The sequence below is a fragment of the Oreochromis aureus genome, linkage group 7, assembly GCF_013358895.1.
Source record: "Oreochromis aureus strain Israel breed Guangdong linkage group 7, ZZ_aureus, whole genome shotgun sequence".
Lineage (NCBI taxonomy): Eukaryota > Metazoa > Chordata > Actinopteri > Cichliformes > Cichlidae > Oreochromis > Oreochromis aureus.
Window position 1 is genome coordinate 41,695,749 of NC_052948.1, and position 19,144 is coordinate 41,714,892.

Consider the following 19,144-nt stretch of genomic DNA (forward strand, 5'->3'; position numbering starts at 1 on the left):
TCAAACTTTGTTTTATTAAGATATCAGATTACAGTTATTTACTTGTATTCCCGAATAGAAAATCCCCCAGTCATCACTGCAGATGGACGCCCCGCCTTCAGCCTGATTCTGCTGGAAGTTTCTTCCTGTTAAAAGGGAGTTTTTCCTTCCCACTGTTGCCAAGAGCTTGCTTATTAATGTAATCTGATTGTGTTTTCTCAACAGTCAGATTACCCCTCTTATTGTAGGTCATTTTTATTGTAGCACCTTGAGGTGACTGTTATTGTAATTTGGTGCCATATAAATTAAATTAATTTGAGTTTTCAGAGAAGTCCAGCGTGCTAAGTATGCTGCATCTTTAATCTAATAAAGTTTAATAAAATTCAGATTCATGCACATTTATTAAAAATAAAAAAACAAAAATATAAGTATTAACAGACTTCTTTGCCATGACACTTAAAGTTGAGTTCAGGTGCATCCTTGTTTCTGCTGATCAGATGTTTTGACAACTTGACTGAAGATTTGGAAATGCACACACCTGTCTATACTTACATTTTGTTTTCTATTTAAAATCTTTGTTTTTTAGTTTTATTATTAAGATATCAAGCAAACGTTTTTTTCACTTTGTCACTATGGAGTATCGTGTGCAGAATTTTGAGGTGAAAAAACAAATTAAATCCGTTTTGCTTTAACATGAAAAAATGTGGAACAAGTGAAGTGCTGTGAATAGTTTTCAGATGTTTTTAAAAAGACGGGCTTAAAGAGCTTTTAGAGGCTCCAGAGGGGCTCTGAACCTCAGGGAACATTTGCATTATTCTGTGCATCGTTCTGGAGTTGTGGAGTTTGGGAGATTTGGAGAAATACATACAGTGATATGTTATATAAAGCTGATCAGCCCTTGAAAAAATAAATCCATGCTCACATGTTCAGACTTTTGTTTTTAATGATTAAAGTAAACAGACACGCACGTCCGTCTACACAAAATCTCACATTCGCATACAAACTGTACACGAAAATCTGACTTACAGATACACCACAACAAGGAGCCAGAGCCCCATAAAAAGTGAGCTGAGGTTATAGTAAATGTAATGTAAACCCATATATTTACCCTGCCTAGGGACCTTTTGGATGTTAGTTGCTGAAGTTTCCAGACAACAAACTTTTCAGATTACAGACACTGAGCCAGGCTACCAGAAACGGCTTGCGAGGCAAGCATCCCGGCTTGCCGAAAACAGCCTTGACCTTTACACTGCAAACACAGCGTAGAGTTGTGTTGGCTGTTATGAATCCACAAGATTCAAGTAATCAGTGCTGCCACTGTGAGCTCAGTGGACATGGTCAGATACGCTGGGAACAAACCAACTGAAAAAAGGCTAAGAAGGGATGACAGGATCTCCAGTTTAATCAAGAAGCTCCAGCTGAGAATGTTCTTGCTGCATTAGCCGCAGCAAAATCACCATCTTGCTGTCGATCCTTTTCTGCAGATCCGTGTTCTGATGCAGCTCTGGCTGCTGCTGCTCCAAGATGAAAGTAGAGTTTATCTTTGGAGCAGTCACTCTGTTTGTCTTCTTTAAAATACTTGAAAGGAGGTAGAGTGTGAAAGAAGGCAAGGGAAGCACTGTTGATTTTACCTCGTTTGGGCAGCCATGCATTTTACAGACTGCCCTCATTGCATCAGCTCTCGGTTCAACATCAGTTATTATCCTACAGCCATCAGCCTCCCTGGTAAGCCCTCTTATCACTGAAACAAGGTCTCTTTCTCTGTCACACGCAAACACCAGTATGCACAACATAAACACAGAAGTGCACTAAGTGAATCATGCAAATAGGCACTCTACTGATCTCCTCAGACTACTAACATCCTGCATTTTTTACGGCACGTTTAGTTTTTAATTTGAACATCTTAATTTATTTTACTTACCTCATGTATGCCTACACCTTTTATTCCAGTCTTAATTAAGAAGCGGTTGTGTAAAATCTGTTAGCTGTGTCACTGCATACAGACAAAGTTAGCTTAGTGAACTTTGGATTGGAACATATGCTGGTGGAAAAAAATCCTAGAGGATGCTTTGTTTTTTTGCTATTTCGCAGCAGTGATTTATTCCACACTTGTGTGTGATTAGCAACACGATTGGCTGGATTATGTTTCCCAATTCAACTGTAATTTAGAAGATGACTATGTGTCATGCAGCAGCCATCTTTGGCATTTAAGAATCATAAATAACCACTCATCACTTAAACAGAGTGCTCAGTGTTTTTCCCTTATTACATCTGTGTTATTAATGCTTTCAGATTTATATAATTTTCTTTATGATAGGAATTTATTATTGCAGTTTTGCATTTGGTAAATTCATGTGATTTATCATTTTGCCCAGAATGCACATACTCACAGTCGATAAAATACTCTAACTAGAGTTCATCCTGTGATGGGAACACACCACCTGTGAGTTTCTCGACCACACGCGTCAATGAACGTGACCTTCATGTCACACCTTTAATAGCTCAGTCACACTAGTGTGAAAACAAGATGACAACCTGCTTGCAAGTTGGAAATGTTGTCCAGTGATGGCATTGAGAGGCAGCCTGTCCCCAAACAATGGTGGTCTGACTCAGATTGACTGCACTAACTCTCAATTAGCGAATGTTTGGAAATTATTTCCATCTAATTTATGAATGCGGAGAGATTGGAAAGTCGTTGCGGTCTGTTTAAGGGACACAGTTTATTGTCATATCATCACTTGAAGTCGCTTGAAGGACAGCAGCTGAGTCTGAGAGGTCATACACCTGGTCCTTGTCTTTGAAGGGACGAGACTGCAAGGTCATTGCACACAGTCGCAGGGATTTCGGTCACACCGTGGTCTCCAGCTATTATTTTCACTTGTGTGAATGTAGCATAAGAGTTTGTAGGAGAGTGACCACTTAAGCGCTGTTCTGGGTGTGCGTGCCGTCCTCACATAGACAGCAACCTGCATTTCTTTTTTACTTACTGGCTTTCTCATCGGCCACAGCCAGTACTCCAATCTTTTGAGAGTGTAAGTGCTCAACAGTTGTCACCCGAGTTGTTGAGCATGACAAATGTTTCATTGCAGCAGCACAGGCACTGCCTTCTGTTTGTAGATAATTAGTCCAGTTCCAAAATGCGATTATGGTCTGTGACATTTTCCATTTCCATGCTGGGAAGACAACAGAGGTATTGTTTTCTGCTAACCGACCCAAATTAGCTCCCAGTGTTTATGACATATGGTTAGCCACTAACCCTTCAGAGTCACTTGACAGCTATTTGAAATAGTCATCAACAGTTACTGATGACCTTTTTCCAGACATAGCTCAGCATCATTCCACTTAATGTTTAACCAAGTCAGAAGTGCTTGTTTTTGCAGAGGAAGTGCAAGCTTCAGCGACTGTTAAGATTTGCTAGACACTATGAGAAATAAGTATTTCATACTATGCTGTGTATTACACAAAGAGATAAAAATATCAGGTGTCAGATGTTTTTGCCTGCCTTTGCTTGAGTCTTAACCAGAAGCTGGTTAATCTGGTACAAGAATCAGTCACAGAGTATTCCTGAAATGTCAGTACCATCATCAAAATAAGGGGAATTCTCTGCTCTCATTTATAAAAAGAAAACATTTGATTACTTTGCATTTAAGATATTCATTTTTAATGCCCTCTGTGTGCAAGGATCGCTGTCGAGCGTCCTTTTAGCTTTGTCATTTTTTTGGTCGTTATAAATTTTAAATCATCGCAGAAAGCCTGATCTAATATTTACACACAGAAATTTAAATGAACGGCTGCTAAACCAAATAAAACAGCTCAAATACATAGTGTGTGTGTGTGTGTGTGTGTGTGTGTGTGTGTGTGTGTGTGTGTGTGTGTGTGTGTGTGTGTGTGTGTGTGTGTGTGTGTGTGTTCCTCCCTGCTGGTATCTCTCCTTCACCCCTCTATAAAATGTATCGGAAACTCCCCCTCGCGAGCCCACACTCCTGTTGGTTTCTCTGAAAGTGGCGAGCTTTACGCGAGGAGGTGGGATAATGTGATCATTTCTGGAGCATGTCACGCCTGAATGTGCCATGTCAGTAATGTTTATGGACTGTGTGCATCTGTGCCTGTAAAACATTCTGGTCTTTTACCTCCTGTAAAAATGTTGAGTACCTTCTTTAAGACCCACACACGTGAAAATATAAGCTTGTGCGAGCTCGCTGCTCTTCCAGCAGAATTATGGTTGGCATTAGCACAGCATTACCCATTGTGATGAGGCATTATTAGTTTGTACTGACAAATAAATCTTAATAGATAGAGAATTCATTTTTAAAAATCCAGCGTTTAGTGCTGGGTATGTATAAAGAAATGCACGCTTTTCTTTGGCTTTGGGGTTTGTAGTATGCACAGAATAAATTAACTAGTAGTCTGAATAGTGTGACAAGTTTATTCTAAAAGTAGCAGTTTTTGATTTCACACTGAAACTGTAAAGTTTTTGTCTGCCACTCTTAAAATTTCTTTCACAATAAGAAGGCATTTTATGACAGAATTTAATCACAGAACAGCATGCGTGGACAATAATATTAGACTTAATGAGTAAAAGACTATGAAATCAGAAGAGCAGCTGTCAGCTGGACAATTACAATAAGCCAGTTTTGACACCACATCCATGCTTTGATAATCAAATGAAAAAAAGAATAATAACCTGAAACAAAGCCTATGCTGTGTAAGTCTACAGGCCTGTGAAAAACTAAGTACACCCTTACTACTGCCATAGGATTAAAAGGGTAAGTAGCTGCCAGGTGCTGCTAATCAGATGCACTTGATTAATTGATCATCGGCGAGTGTGAGCACCTCAATTAAAGCAGACATTTTAGCAGTTTGCTGGTCTGGAGCATTCAGCCGTTAACACAATGCCAAGGAGGAAAGACATCAGTAATGATCTCAGAGAAGCAACTGTTATTACTCATCAATCTGCAAATGGTTATAGGGCCATTTCCAAACAGCTTGAAGTCCGTTATTCACAAGTGGAATATATTCAAGACAGTTTCCAATATTCCCAGGAGTAAATGCTCGGGAAACTCACTCGGAGGTCAGAAACTGCAAAAAAAAAAAAACAAAGAGCTACATTTCAGACTCTACAGGTCTAACATATTGTGTTAAATGTTAAAGTTCATGATAGTAAAATTAGAAAAAGACAGAAGCATGATTTGTTTGGAAGGGTTGCTTTGTTTGTTTTATGTTTGGTCATAAGCACCACATTTGGCAAAAATCAAACAGAGCGTATGAGCTCAAACATCTAACACCAGCAGCAGGACAATGAGCCCAAGCACATTAGCAAATTTACAAAAAGTATAGCTGTAAAGAAAAGAATCAAGGTGTTGCAATGGCAATGTCAAAGTCCACACCTTAACCTAAAATGCTGTGCCGGGACCTTAAAAGAGCTATGCATGATCATAGAGATAATATTTTAGGTAAAGTTCTCCAGAATCACACCACCAAAGCATTATATTAACAAGGTCCTGACATTTGCTTTGACTAGGCAAAAGCTTCAGAGCTACAGATGATCCTCAGATGCAGGAAAAAGGTTGCTTGAAGTTCCTAAATGGTTATTAAAGGTCAAAAGCAAACAGTAATGTTTTCTGGTAGAGAAAAAAAATGTTTACTTTTAGTTGCATTGTTTTGGAAGCCTTTGTGAAGCAAAGCCCCCTGAAGAATGTGTCATCCATTTGGCTGTCCATATTAGGCTTTGATTAAGCACTTGTTGTAGTTAAAACCGGCACAAAAACAGCTAATTAGCAAGAGGTACTTGGTTGTGTTTTTCAGGCCACTCTCAGCAGGAGTGAGCAACATTACTGATTTCCCCTGCAGCAACTCCCAGCTGAATGTGTGGAAGCTCTTTTCCCTGTCAGGTGTTTAGAGGTCTGTGTTGCATCTGAGTTGTTACCAGCTTCAGAGGTCCTACACAAAGCTCTGTGCTGTGCGTAGAAATAGGCAAATTGCACAAAAGGTAAATCAAATCAAAGCTTCATGGAAGGGCACATAGGAATGTGTGCATTTATATAAACAAGAACACAGGCAGTCACGTATACTCTATGTACACCTTTGGGCATTGAAACTTAAGCTACATCAAAGCTTTTTATCTGCCTTTAGGCTGTTTCCAATAGGATAAAGAGAGAACGCAAGGAGAGAGAAACGAAGAAGATGGGAAGATAACTCATGGTGAGCAGCAGTGGGAATAGAGTTGAGGAGAGACACAAGCCATGGAAGAATTCACTTTTAAGAGCTAAGAGGAAAAGAGAAAAGAGTTGATGTGAACAATGCTGAAGGGGACAAAAGCAGCAAACGAGTACCCACATCAGTTATACGCTTGTCTATCTCAGTAGATTCAGATTTTATGCTCCCAAGCAACTGTAGAAGCATGCCTGAGGGAGGCAAACTTATAAAATTATTGTGTTGATGTGAAATCTACATGCGACCACATCGTTACCTTACATCACACCTTACAATGCTTTTTTTTTTGCATCGTGCATCACATTTGATGTAATTCTGGTCACCTAACATGACACAGATATCAGCGAGAAGCAGCTAGTGGGAAAGATATTAAATGGGGAATAATGTTAGCTCCACGGGTGTATCAGGTGGGGTTAAACTTAAAGTAGTGTTGGAGCATAAAAAAAGAAGCAGCAGTCCTGAACAAAGCAGCATGTGTGTCACAGTATGTCAGAGTCGTGTCCTTAAGAAACAGGAAGAGATATATGAGACATTTGATCCATCCACTGTTCAGTGAAGCCTCATCAGAAATGGTCTCAGTGAAAGGATGGCTGTCCAAAAGACCTTCTTAAGGAAGTGAAGCAGAGTCCACAAGATCTGGACTGAAAATCAGTGACAACTGATGATTCCAACTTTCAAATGTTCAAATTTTTTGGTTTATCAGTATGTATGAAGTCCAGAGAGAGAGTCAGTGAAACAGTGAGTGCCAGAACATCTTCAACAGTGTACTTTTCAATGGACTGGTGGCTGTCAAGAAGCCATTCTTAAGAAAGAAAAATTGAGGTATGCCAAATTACAGAAGAACTGGATTGAAAATTAGTGGAAACAGGCTTTATGGAGTGATGAATCCAAATTTCTGACTCAAAAGGTTGTCGGAGGAGGTCAAGAGGGCATGTTTTGGGGCTGGATTTCAGCCAGTGGTGAATTGATGTCAAATTGATGGAATTGTGAATGCAGAAAAGTACTCTCAGTACTCCACCATTTGGAAAGTGTCTGGTTGGCACCAGTTTCGTTTTTCAGTATAACAATGATGCACTGGGAGTGCGGTAAAAACATACCAGCAGTATCAGTCATGGATTGGCCTCCCCAACTGGCACATTCAAAATCAAAACTTAATGTTCTTGCTTTGAGGTCACTGCCTGCTAACCACTACGCCTCCGTGCCACCCTAAGTTTATTCTGGTTTCTGTGTTTGTATCATTAGCTCAGAATACATTTGATATATGCTTGATTTTGTACATTAAACTTAAAACTCATTATGTATTGCAGCAGTGCACACCGGCAGCGCTTCACTCCTGACAAACTGTCAAGGCTGGTTTTAATCTTTATGTTTGATCAAATGCACATTTTTAAAACTCTGAACATCTTTTTTTTAAACTTTTCTGGAAAATTATAAGCAAGCACTTGATAAACAGTCAGTTTGCTCCCTTCCAAGTTTTTAATTCCTGCAGCTTTTAGTGCAGAACCTCAGCCTTCATAACATCCGCGTCCCTGACCAGATCACTGGAACTAATAGCCCATTATGTATGAACTAACAGGCACATTTCCTTCTTGGGATGATTAACATTTTCCAGTCATTACTTTTGTGCAGGCTTTAACACAAAAACGGGGGTTTTGTTTCCTGTTGGTCTCCTCGTAAATTCCAAGTCATTGTGGGTCATTTTGGATTTCACCAGTGACATCACACGGAAACTTCTATAATCCTGCTTATATATTCGCTTGCTGTGTTTTTAATACAGTTACTGGAGCCAACTTTCCACCTAACGTGCAATTTAGTATTATATTGTTTTCTGCTCCATGTGCTCTTGTTCTGTTTATTCACATCCAAAAATATAACAGTATCAACCCTGTGTCCTCCCCCTCCCTCCCTCCCACTCTCTCTTAAGGCTCGTCCTATTTCTTCAAAGGAAAGGAGTACTGGCGAGTGCCAGGCAGTGACATGGAGGTGGAGGCAGGATACCCCCGCCTCATCGCAAAGGACTGGCTGCTGTGCACAGAGATGCAGTCGGACTCTCCGGACACACAGCCCAAAAGCACAGAGACGAGAGTCAACGTGCAAAATCACCCAGATCACGCGGAGAACGGGTACGAGGTGTGCTCCTGCACCTCGGACACCGCATCGCCTCTAGGCGTCCGCCCAACCCCGTCTCCCGTCTGGCTGCTGCCACCACTCTGGACGCTGTCACTGGCCCTCCGCTCCGAACTGCTATGATGCTAAAGCATGGGACGCAGTTCTCAAGCTGGGTGCAAGAGTTTAATTATTAGTGAAGGGCAAGTGGACACACACTAAAATACAAACTGGAAATTTCTGCTCATATAAGTATTGATTGGTATGTTTTTACCATTATTTTGTTGTTATTTATTTCACATGCCATTTGATGGTCATCTAAAGCGCCTTGCAGTTTGGGATGTACATACCATTATCATACTATCAAACTAAGGTACCCCTGACAGGTATCAATACATCCACAATGATAATGTTAGTGCCGTACTTGACAAATTGTTATATCTTTTTTGTTTTAGGTTTGTTTTTGTTTTTTTTGAATGGCTAAAAAGGCTTAACGCTGAGAAGACTAAATGAGTAGAGATTGTTTTTTTCATGTGCACCAAGTTTACAGCAATAATGAATGGCATTTGTTTGATGTGAAGTGGTAAAAAAAAAATAGAAAAATTTTGATAAGTGACACCATGAAATCTGGTAATGACAGACATTTTTGAGAAATATGCTTCCTTGCTGAGAGTTTGATGAGAACATTTGCTTTAGAAAGACCAGGGAAAGAGGGGAATAGCTAGCTGACCTCAAGCTCATTGAACTAGCAGTGTTTTGTTTGTCATTTACAAGTCATTTACTTGCTTCAAGACATGTTTTTTTTACCTTCCAGCATAGCCATAAATATTTAAACACCTATCTTCTCATCTAACTATCAGCAAGAGAGTAAAGAAGCATATTTGCCAAAGAAAAAAATTGTGCCTGGAAAGTAAAACTTCCTACCAGGCAACTATATGCCTTTCAAAACCCTGTCGTTCAAATATATTTTTTTATGTTTGGTTTTAGCCTGACTGCAGTTAACATGATGGCGAAGTTTAGGGTTCTGATTCACCTATCCCGGAGAAAAATAGTATTTTTACGCAACCTGATATAAAAACCCGGCAGAAAGGCTCAAGCCAGGGTAAAGAATGACATCCTGGGATATAAATACTGTAGTTAGACAGTTGACTGACACCCCGGCACATATCGAGGCAGTCTGGCAAAAAAAAAAAAAAGTGCCCTGTGGATGTGGTGTAGATAGTTTGTAGATGAATGGCCCCTGTGGGATCCTGACAGCCAGACATAAATGGCACACTGGATGTCAACAGGTAGATGAGTGGCATTTGAGGTTGTAAACAGGCAGACAGGTGAATACCACCCACTACAGCTACATGCAGGAAAGGGCACTTTGGGATTTGGAAAACAGACAAACGAATGTTATTCATGGCAGAAAGTCTCTCTCACGGTCGCTTAGTGCCATTATCCTTGCTTTGATCCTTTACCTATACTCCCACGCTCTTTGAGGAAATGATGTTCATATATCTACACAGAGTCGTTATTTTCACCAGAAGCATTCCCTGCCATTATCAGAGGCAGCATTTGCCTCTGCTTTGTTGTATTTTTTGTAATTAATATGGATAGATTGTGAGTCCATATTTGCTTTGATCAGATTACAGCTCACGGCTTCAATCCCAAGCTCCTCCTGGTGACGTCATTGAAAAACCTCACAAAACAGCAACCAGGTTTATTGTTGCTGGTATATTTACCTACAGTTTAAATATAGACACAGATATATTTCAATGGAGATGTTCCATGGGTACTTCAATCCAAGTGGACTGTGTATATTTCAAGCTGTGTTTTCTAATGTAAAATATTTTTGTAGAAAAAACATTAAAGAATCCGAATGACTTTATTGGCTGACTGCGGTGAATTATTTCAGCTACTCGATCATGTGGGCGGAGTGTGCAATTATTGAGCGTCACTTGAAAAGACGCCCAGGCTTGGAGGTTATGCACTAACTGATATCTGCTCTCCATCTCGCTAATGTTCTTAAGCATGTTGTAATGGTCTCTGCTGCACATTTCAATATAGATCTGCTGGCAGAGACAGGCAGCTTTATTGGGGTGTGACGGTTACTTTCACTTAGCTACCACAGAAACTGCACGGCAAATTGTACTCACTCAATAAGCATGTCATAAGCATTTTTATGAAACCTCTAATTCTATGACTCTATAGGGTCCTATAAGTTGGAACAACTGGTTAAGAAAAAGGATGGATGTCATCCTCAAAAGTTGCTTGCAGTTGGATTTTGTATGGTTATTATTTTTAAAAAAGCTCATAAGAGTAATTCTCGGGGGTTTAAGCTGTTAGAACAGATCCAAGTGGGAACAGTGATCACAGAGAAATAGCATAAAATGTTTTGGTAGAGGTGGCACGGTGGTGCACTGATTGCAACTGTCACCTCACAGCAAGAACATTTTGCATGTTCTCCCTGTACCTGTGTGGGTTCTCTCTGGGTACTCCATCTCCCTCCCACAGTCCAAAGATTTGCACGTTAGGTTGTTTCTTAGTTGGCCATAGGTGTGAATTTTGGTATGGGTGATTGTCTGCCTCTTGCCCTGTGACAGCTGGAATTGGATCTACCCCACCTGCTACCCTGAATTGGATGGATGGATGGATGGAATATGGTCCTGGTATATGAGTATTGCTGGAGTGTGCATGTAGCCCTAAAGGATTTTACCGCTTGTTTTGTGAGCTGACCAGAGGGGTTTGCCAGAGTGTCATCTATGGTATCTGCCACCCTTTAGCTTTGCTCCAGATGATTATACAGTGTATACACTGTGAAGTACAGTGGAGGGGTAACCTACATAATCCCTCTTGATCCAAACATGTTTAGGTCCTGTTATGCTTTACCCATGAGCAGCTAAGATAGACATCGAAGGTAACTTAGCGCAAAAAAACAAAAACAAGTGGCTACATACTCATATAATCTAGGCCATTGGATACATTAGCCTATTGAACACATATTATGAGGTTTATCAATAAATAAAAAAGAACTTCAGAAACTGGGTGGCTCAGTGGTGCAGTGGGTAGAAGGGGGTCTCACAGGAAGATTGGGTGCTGGGTTTGAATCTGCTGGCTATGTAGGAGCTTTTCTGTCTGTTTTCTCTGTACCCGTGTGGGTTTTCTCCGAGTACTTTGGCTTCCTTTCACAGGAGAGATGAAACAATGTCTAAAAACATGCGTGCTAGGTAAACTGGTGATTCTAAATCGCCCTGTGATGGACTCACAGTGACCCTGAAGTAAATAAGCGATTAAGAAAATGGATGGGCTCCGACAACAGTTCCAGATTTTTCTTTAAAAGTTTATTAGATATGTGTCCTCACAGTTCCAAATCAAATACTAAGAGCGACTGACCAGAACACTTTGGCCTGGAGGGCTTTGCCACACAGAAAAATAAATAAATACAGAAATAACTACATTTCGGAGGTGACCCAGTGAGTGTAATGGTCTCAGTCTGGCTACCAATATAAGAATTGTCTGGCTCCGCCACTGGCAATGAGGGCAGCAATGATGGTGACAAGTTTCACCCTCAACTCAAAATTACAGCTAATAATTTAACCTCGTGGGTACAGATGACCTTCACTGACCTTCATTCTGTCTTGAGAAAAGTTTTGTTTTGTTGTTTTGTGTAAAAGCAGCGGCCATTATTTCCCCTGCAAAAGTCTTTCTGCTTGATTATTGTGTGCATTTTCTGTGCTGTGTCCTGAGATTACGAGCATAAACACAATTTCCTTTGTGCTTTGCTGTACACGCTTGAGTGGTGTTAATTAACTAGCGTGGCTCATCAGCCACCAGGAGAGCACCTGCTCCCAGGGGCAAATGCAGGAGCAGCAGGACGGGTCATTTTTTTAACAGCTGGCCCAGCTGATCCAGTTTGAGCTGGAGCCGGATGCTGAAGTGATGATGAAGTCATTGCTTTTATAAAATCTTTTACATTTTTATCAGCAATTCTACATTTACTGCATCACAGCTTGTATCGATTGGCCAAACAGTGAAATATTTCATCTTCAAGCTTTCTCTGTCCCCTGAGGTGCCCGCCTAACTGACTGTATGTCAATCACACATAAAATATAGCAGGCAGGATATGTCTCAGTTTATCTGGATGTTTTTCCACAGGAAAAAAAACGAAATAAAGAAATTACAGAAACACAAACACACCAATGGAGGGATGAAACACTGTCCTAGATATCATTTTGACAAAAGCGTATACTGTAACTGTGAGATTAATCGGCTAAGAATCCAAACAACCATGAATACATTACATCATCTCTGTCTGATGTCTGTGGCCCCGCGACCCAGACAGTTGTTAAATTCACACATTTCGAGACACCACGCTAAGTTGAAATGCAATACCAATGGTCTGTGTGGACGAAGTGATCTGTGGAATTAAACAGCGTGTGTATATGTAATTGAGTGTGTCCACCATGTAAAACTGTTCCTGCAGTCGCTGCACTGTGGAGAAGTGATCCTGTTAACGGGCTTGGCTCTCAGCTGATGCACGGCAGTGCAGTTCAGGGGGAGAAAAAAAAAAAGAGCCTCAAAAGGAACTGGCTCAAGCTTGCTTGGTGTGAGAGAGAGAGAGAGGGAGTCATTTGGCAGACCTGTCAGGCTGGGCTGTGGCAGCCCTCTGCTGTCACATTCCACTATAGGTCATATTGAATTCAGCTCCCACACAAGCCGGGGGAAATGGCAGGAAGGAAGGATGCAGCCATTCATTTCTGCAAAGTCCGAAGTTTGAGAAGAAGCGCCGTCACCGCTGCTGATGTGTGGTGTGACAAAATGACAGAGTGGCACTTGGGAGACTTCACCTCAACTTCGCTGGTGTTTGTGGATGAGAAAATTAGCAATGCGTGAAGAAACACTGTCATATTAGTGGTCTGAGCACAAAAGTCTCAGATGGGTGAGTAACAAAGCTAGAATATTTTGTGTTTTGTTAGTTTTGCCTTTGGATAAAACTAATGACAGTATTTTTATGTTTATTGTGCCACAGTTAATTTTAAGAGAAAAGTAGAGCATATATTAAGGTCTGAGCACAAAATAATAATAATAATAATAATAATAATAATAATAATAGTAATAATAATAATAATAATAACATACAAAGGCAGTGAAAGAGAGAAGAGACACCCCAGTAATTCTGAACAATCAGTCTGGAGTTGCTCTGGTGAAAAACTAACACATTTTCAAGGAATGACTATGAGATGTTCCTAAAATCTGAGGTAAAACAGGTGCAGGGTCATAGGGACTCATTATTACATTCAAAATAAACCTTCTAATCTGTTGTCATACAGTAAGGGTAAATGGTTTGAATGCGTCTGAGCACGTACAGTTGTGAAAAAGGGTATGTATCAGTCAGGTGCTGCTATCATGAGGGAGTGTGAGCACCTCTGGAAAAGCAGAGGTTTTGGCAGTTTGCTCTTCTGGAGCATTCAGGTGTGTTAACACAATGCCACAATCCTTCCAGGTGTGGACATCCCAGCAAATTCACTCCAAGGCCAAACCATGCAATGCTCACAGAAACTGCAAAGAAAAAAGAAAAAACACTTGCCTACTTACATTTATGACCGTATATTTCGAAAAAAAGACTGAACAAGTGTGGCTTGTTTGCAAAGGTGCAAAACTGCACCGGTAGAAAATACAAGACTTCTTGAAAAAGTTCCTTTGGAAACCAAAGTTGAGAAGTTTGGTCATTTTTGGGGAAACACCTCGTACCAACTGTCATGCGTGGTGGTGGATGGGTGATGATTTAGTATTGTTTTACTGCCACAGGACCCGGACACCTTGCAGTCATTGAGTTGACCGTGAACTCCTCTTATACCAAAGTGTTCTAGAGTCAAAACTGAGCCCATCTGTCCAACAGCTAAATCTTGGCTGAAATTGGGTCACGCAGCAGGACAATGATCCTGAGCACAGCAGAAAAATCTACAACAGAATGGCTGAAAAAGAAAAGCATCAAAATGTTGCAAAGTCCCGACCTCAACCTGATTACAATGCTGTAGTGAGATTTTAAGAGAGCTGTGTATAAACAAAGCCCACAAATCTCAATGAACCAAAGCTGCAAAGAAGAGTGGGTCAAAATTCTTCCACAATAATAAAGTCATACAGCAAACAAACTACAAACTACTGAATGATGGATTGTACTTAGTTTTTCACAGTACTGCAGAGAATCCTGTGAAAACGTTGTTTTATATAACCACTGCATTTGGTTAGTTGTCCATTTTTGTACTGTGCACGTTGTGAACTGTCAGAGCTGATCACATGGCACAAAATGAATGATGCTGTGTTTTTTAGATGGATTTAATGTTGTGTCACTGGTGACGCTCATGGCATGTCAGCTCTTTAATTCAGCTCAACCCATCCATATCACTGAGTGCTTAGATAATGAGATGAATGTTGTATTTTGTTGAGGGTGACACGAATCCATTGGGTTTCTTGGTAAATCCAGCATGCACAGTACTGGGACCCCACTACACAGAAGCCAACATAAGCAGTGAATGACTTCTGGAACGTGATGCTATAGAAAAGCTTTACATACAGCCTGCGAATACCAAAGTCTCACTTGGGTCACTCACTTCTAATAGACTGTATTGAATTTCCTTCAGATTCTCAGTTTAATTATGTGGCCTAACCTATTGGCAGGGATCACAAACTCGAGCACAGCTTTGCAGTATGCAGACAAAACTGTTATGCTGATCAAGTGCGTAGCGGTAGCAGAGATGGATTTAAAAAACCGGTGACCTTCACAGCAAAATTGCAAGCTATCCATCTGTGTGAAAGGTTGAAGAGACGAGCGAGACAGTGCACATCACCTGATGTTAGCTAAGTGAGGAGAGAGCTTGGCAGAAGCGCCTGTCCTCTGGCATACAGTCAAGGGAGCATCATGTTAGTCATATTGTGTGATACTGGTAATAAACAAAGGTGTGTACAGCTCAGTATTTTCCAGCCAGAAAAGGAAAGAAAGAAAACGTACAGATATGGGATATCTGTGCATTTGTTATTTATAAGATCACAGCTAGCATGGTACACAATCACACAGTTATTTCTTTCAACTGGCAGGAATAATATGGACTAAAGGCCTAAGTGAGACCCTTATCATAAACCTCTAAAGGTAATATGATAAAAACAGGATGTACTTCTGCATTAGAAGCAACTATCTTAGGACACTTCCTACTCAGAAGTCTTTTCTTTAGTCAGAGTGAACACCTGAAGGCCTGTGCGCAGAACCCTAATGTGGGCCAAGAAGAACCAATCAATCATTCTGTGGGAACCACAGAGCATGCTAAAATATTCAAAACGAGAGCAAATCCCCGCCGAGGCAACACCTGCGATGGTGGCTGGTGGGTTGCGTGCAGAGAGATACATCAACTGTCTTGTACATCCAATCTTCTCTGTCACAGTAAAAATACACTAAAGGGGGAGCCGAGTCAAAACTGAATTAACTTTTCCCTTTTTTTTAAAAAAATGCAGCATGAACCCAGCTCCAGCGTGCTGTCAGGGGTGCATCATTATGCAGACCTGTACATCTCTGTGAATGTAGATTGTTTTTTTGGCTCAGGAAAACCACCATGACTAATTAATGATTTCATGCAACAGCACTGTTGCGGAGTGCTGCAGCAGCATTATACAGTAACCGGCTGATATCTATCCAAAACACGTTACAAGTTTTTCCTAGGAAATGAAAATAAATTTAAAAAAATCTTTTAAAAAAACAAAAGCACTGTTCCTACTATTTCACAATTTTTCTCCACTTCAGCCACCCAAGAGCCATTTTAACAACTTGTTGTTATTTCGTAATAGTGCTATTGAATGCATTTGCTAAGTGAGTGTTGCCATAGATTATTCCACATAAAATAAATGGTAGGAATAAAATATGACTTTGTCCTGATGTTTTTGTGGAGATGCACGAAATATTAAAATACTGGTCTTTTTTTTTTTTTTTTTTTTTTTTACAGTCCTCTACTGCCCTCCTCTGGTAGTTGCAAATATGCATCCATCAACCCCAACACAGGCGTATCACTCTGTGCGGTCTGGCTCCGTCCATTTTTTGATCATGGCTGACACCGGGTGACCCAGACCCAGAGTGCTGACCGGTTGCCAGTCCATCACAAACAGAAAAAGAGACTAAACAACTATTGCACCTCACATCCACACCTGATGTGTAATAAGATAAGAAAAACTAAGATTTTTTTTTATTATTTGTTTTTGGGAAGATTTTTTTTTTTTTTGTTTTGTTTTGTTTAAATGTTCTCCCTGTGCCTGTGTGGGTACTCTCTGGGTACTCTGGCCTCCTCCCAGAGTCCAAAGACATGTGTGTTAGGGTAGCTGATGGCTCTGAATTGACCACAGCTGTGAATGCAAGTGTGAATGATTCTCTGTCTCTCTGTGTTAGCCTCATGATAGACTGGCAACCTGTCCAGTGCTTCACCCACACTTTGCCCCATGACAGTTTGAATCAGATGTTAAAGTGTAATGAACATGGGCCTTTATTGTGCTGTAAGTGAAAACTATTATCCTGTTAACACAATGTCTTTTGGACAGATGAGGACAAAGCTGAGATGTTTGGTCACAATGCACAGCGTCACATTTGGAGAAAACCAACACAAACGTTTCATACCACCTGTCAGACTTGGTGGAGGAGGTGATGATTTGGGTTTGTTTTGCAGCTACGGGGTCTGAGCACCCTGCAATCATTGACTCAACAATGTACTCTTCTATATACCAAATTATTCTAGAGTCAGATGTGAGGCCATCAGCCTGACAGCTGAAGCCGGCAGCAGCAAATCTACAACAGAAAAGAGCCAAAATGACTCTTGCTGTAATGCAATGACCCAGTCAAAGTCCAGACTTCAACCTGATTAAAATTCTGTACTGAGGCCTTAGGAGAGCTGTGCATAAACAAATGCCCACAAATCTCAATGAAGCAAAGGAAAATTGTAAAGATGTGTGGGGCAAAATTCCTCCAGGGGAATATGAGAGTGTAATAAAGTCATATGTAAACGGTTGCTTCAAGTTATTGCTGCTAAAGTTGCTTTTACAAGCTACTGAAGCATGGGCCTGCATAGAGCCCTGTGAAGGCTGCCTTCTTCATATTACTTTAAAGTATTGCTCACCGTCCTTTGTGTCCTCTAGATCATTCTCTAGAAACCTCATATTTAATTTCATACTTTTGTGCATTTATTTCTTATGATTTCAATATATTTTGGTCTTTTATTTGGCCTGATAGAAGTCTCTGTGCACAAGGCCGAAGATCTGTATTAGTTGCCTGTGATTTTCGGGCCCGTAGGTGGCACTACATTAAAAACAGTCATGATTCTGTCATGGAAATCAGTACATGGGCTCAGGAACAATTCCAGAAATCACTGCCTGTGACACAGTTCACACTTCACAGTGACATCCACAAATGCAGATTACAGAAGAAGACGTATGTGAACATGATTCAGAAGGACCAGCATCTTCTCTGGGCCAAAGCTCATTTAAAATAAACTGAGGTGAAGTGGAAAACTGTTCTGTGGTCAGATAAATTGCTATTTTAAATTCATGTTGGAAAACATGTACCTCACAGTCTCCTGACTAAAGAGGAGAGCGACCACCCAACCTGTTATCAGTGCTCAATTTAAAAGTCTGCTTCTCTGGTGGCATGTGCGTCCATTAGTGCCTATGGACTTGATAGCTTGCACATGTGGTAAGGCAAGATCATTGCTGAAAGCTATATACAGGTTTTAAAACAACGTATGCTTCCCTCCAGATTATGTCATTTTCATTGAAGTCATTGCATATTTCACTGAGACAAAGGGTCATCTCACATTTGCCAAAAACATCTCAATGATCCCCAAGACTTTTGGGAAAATATTTTGTCGTCTAACAAGATAAAGGTTGAAGTATTTGAAGGTTTGAGTCCTGTTAGTGTTTCATAAACAGAACATCATACCAACAGTCACACATGGTGGTGGTAGTGTGAGGATCTAGAACTCCTTTGCCGCTCCAGGACCTGGACAACTTGCTGTAATTGATGGAACCATGAATTCTGCTCTCTCCCAGTTCTTTGTCTCAACTCATTCCCTGAAGCTCAAGAGGACTTGGGTAATGCAGCAGGACAATGATCCGAAAAACACCAGCAAGTCCAAGTCTGAATGGCTCAGGAAAAACAAAAGGAAGGGTTTGGAGTGCCCTAGTAAAACGTCTTGATGCATTCTCAATCATCCAGGAAAGTAAATCTCCAAAAGTTGGGGCTGGTTTCAGTCATTATGCAAATGTACTGTTTATAAGATTACATAAGATTACATTATAAGACTGGGGAAACCTGCAGTCAGCTGAGACTGAAGAAGTCACTTGGATGAGTGACGAAACGTTTCTCCCACAAAACGCCACGTCCAGATGAACAGAATCAACTTTTGGAGATGCCCTAGTAAAAGTCTTAAATCAGATTGAGATGCATGACCTTAAACAGGCCGTTCATTTTCAAAAACCCTCCAATGTGGTTGAATTCAAACAATTTTGCAAAGATGAATGAGACAAAATTTCTCCACAGCGATGTGAGCAACTCGTCATCAGTTATTTTAAACACTTGATTGCAGATCCTGCTGCCAGGGGTGGCACCATCAGTTATTAAGTTTAGGGGGCATTTACTTTTTCACACAGGGCCAGGTAACTTTGGATAGGTTTGTTCCCTTAATAAATTAAACAGTAACTTAAAAACTGCCTTTTGCATTGACTCTGGTTTATTTTATTTTTTTTATGTACTTATTTTTATCTGAAAAATGTAAATGTGACACAGTTCCCATGGTACTGTAGGATTTTAGCTGCTCAACAGTCCTGGGTTGTC

General features: G+C 40.6%; 1 protein-coding gene across 1 annotated transcript in view; it reads left to right on the forward strand.

Annotated features, from left to right (window-relative positions):
* The window catches only part of mmp17a (matrix metallopeptidase 17a), a 92,365-nt gene extending 82,210 nt beyond the window's left edge, over window positions 1-10,155 (forward strand). Inside the window, exon 10 of the mRNA XM_031758842.2 lies at window positions 8,117-10,155. Coding sequence (XP_031614702.1) covers window positions 8,117-8,442 — 326 coding nt within the window. The 3' untranslated portion in view covers window positions 8,443-10,155. The remainder of the gene's footprint in view (window positions 1-8,116) is intronic.
* The last annotated feature ends 8,989 nt before the right edge of the window (window positions 10,156-19,144 follow it).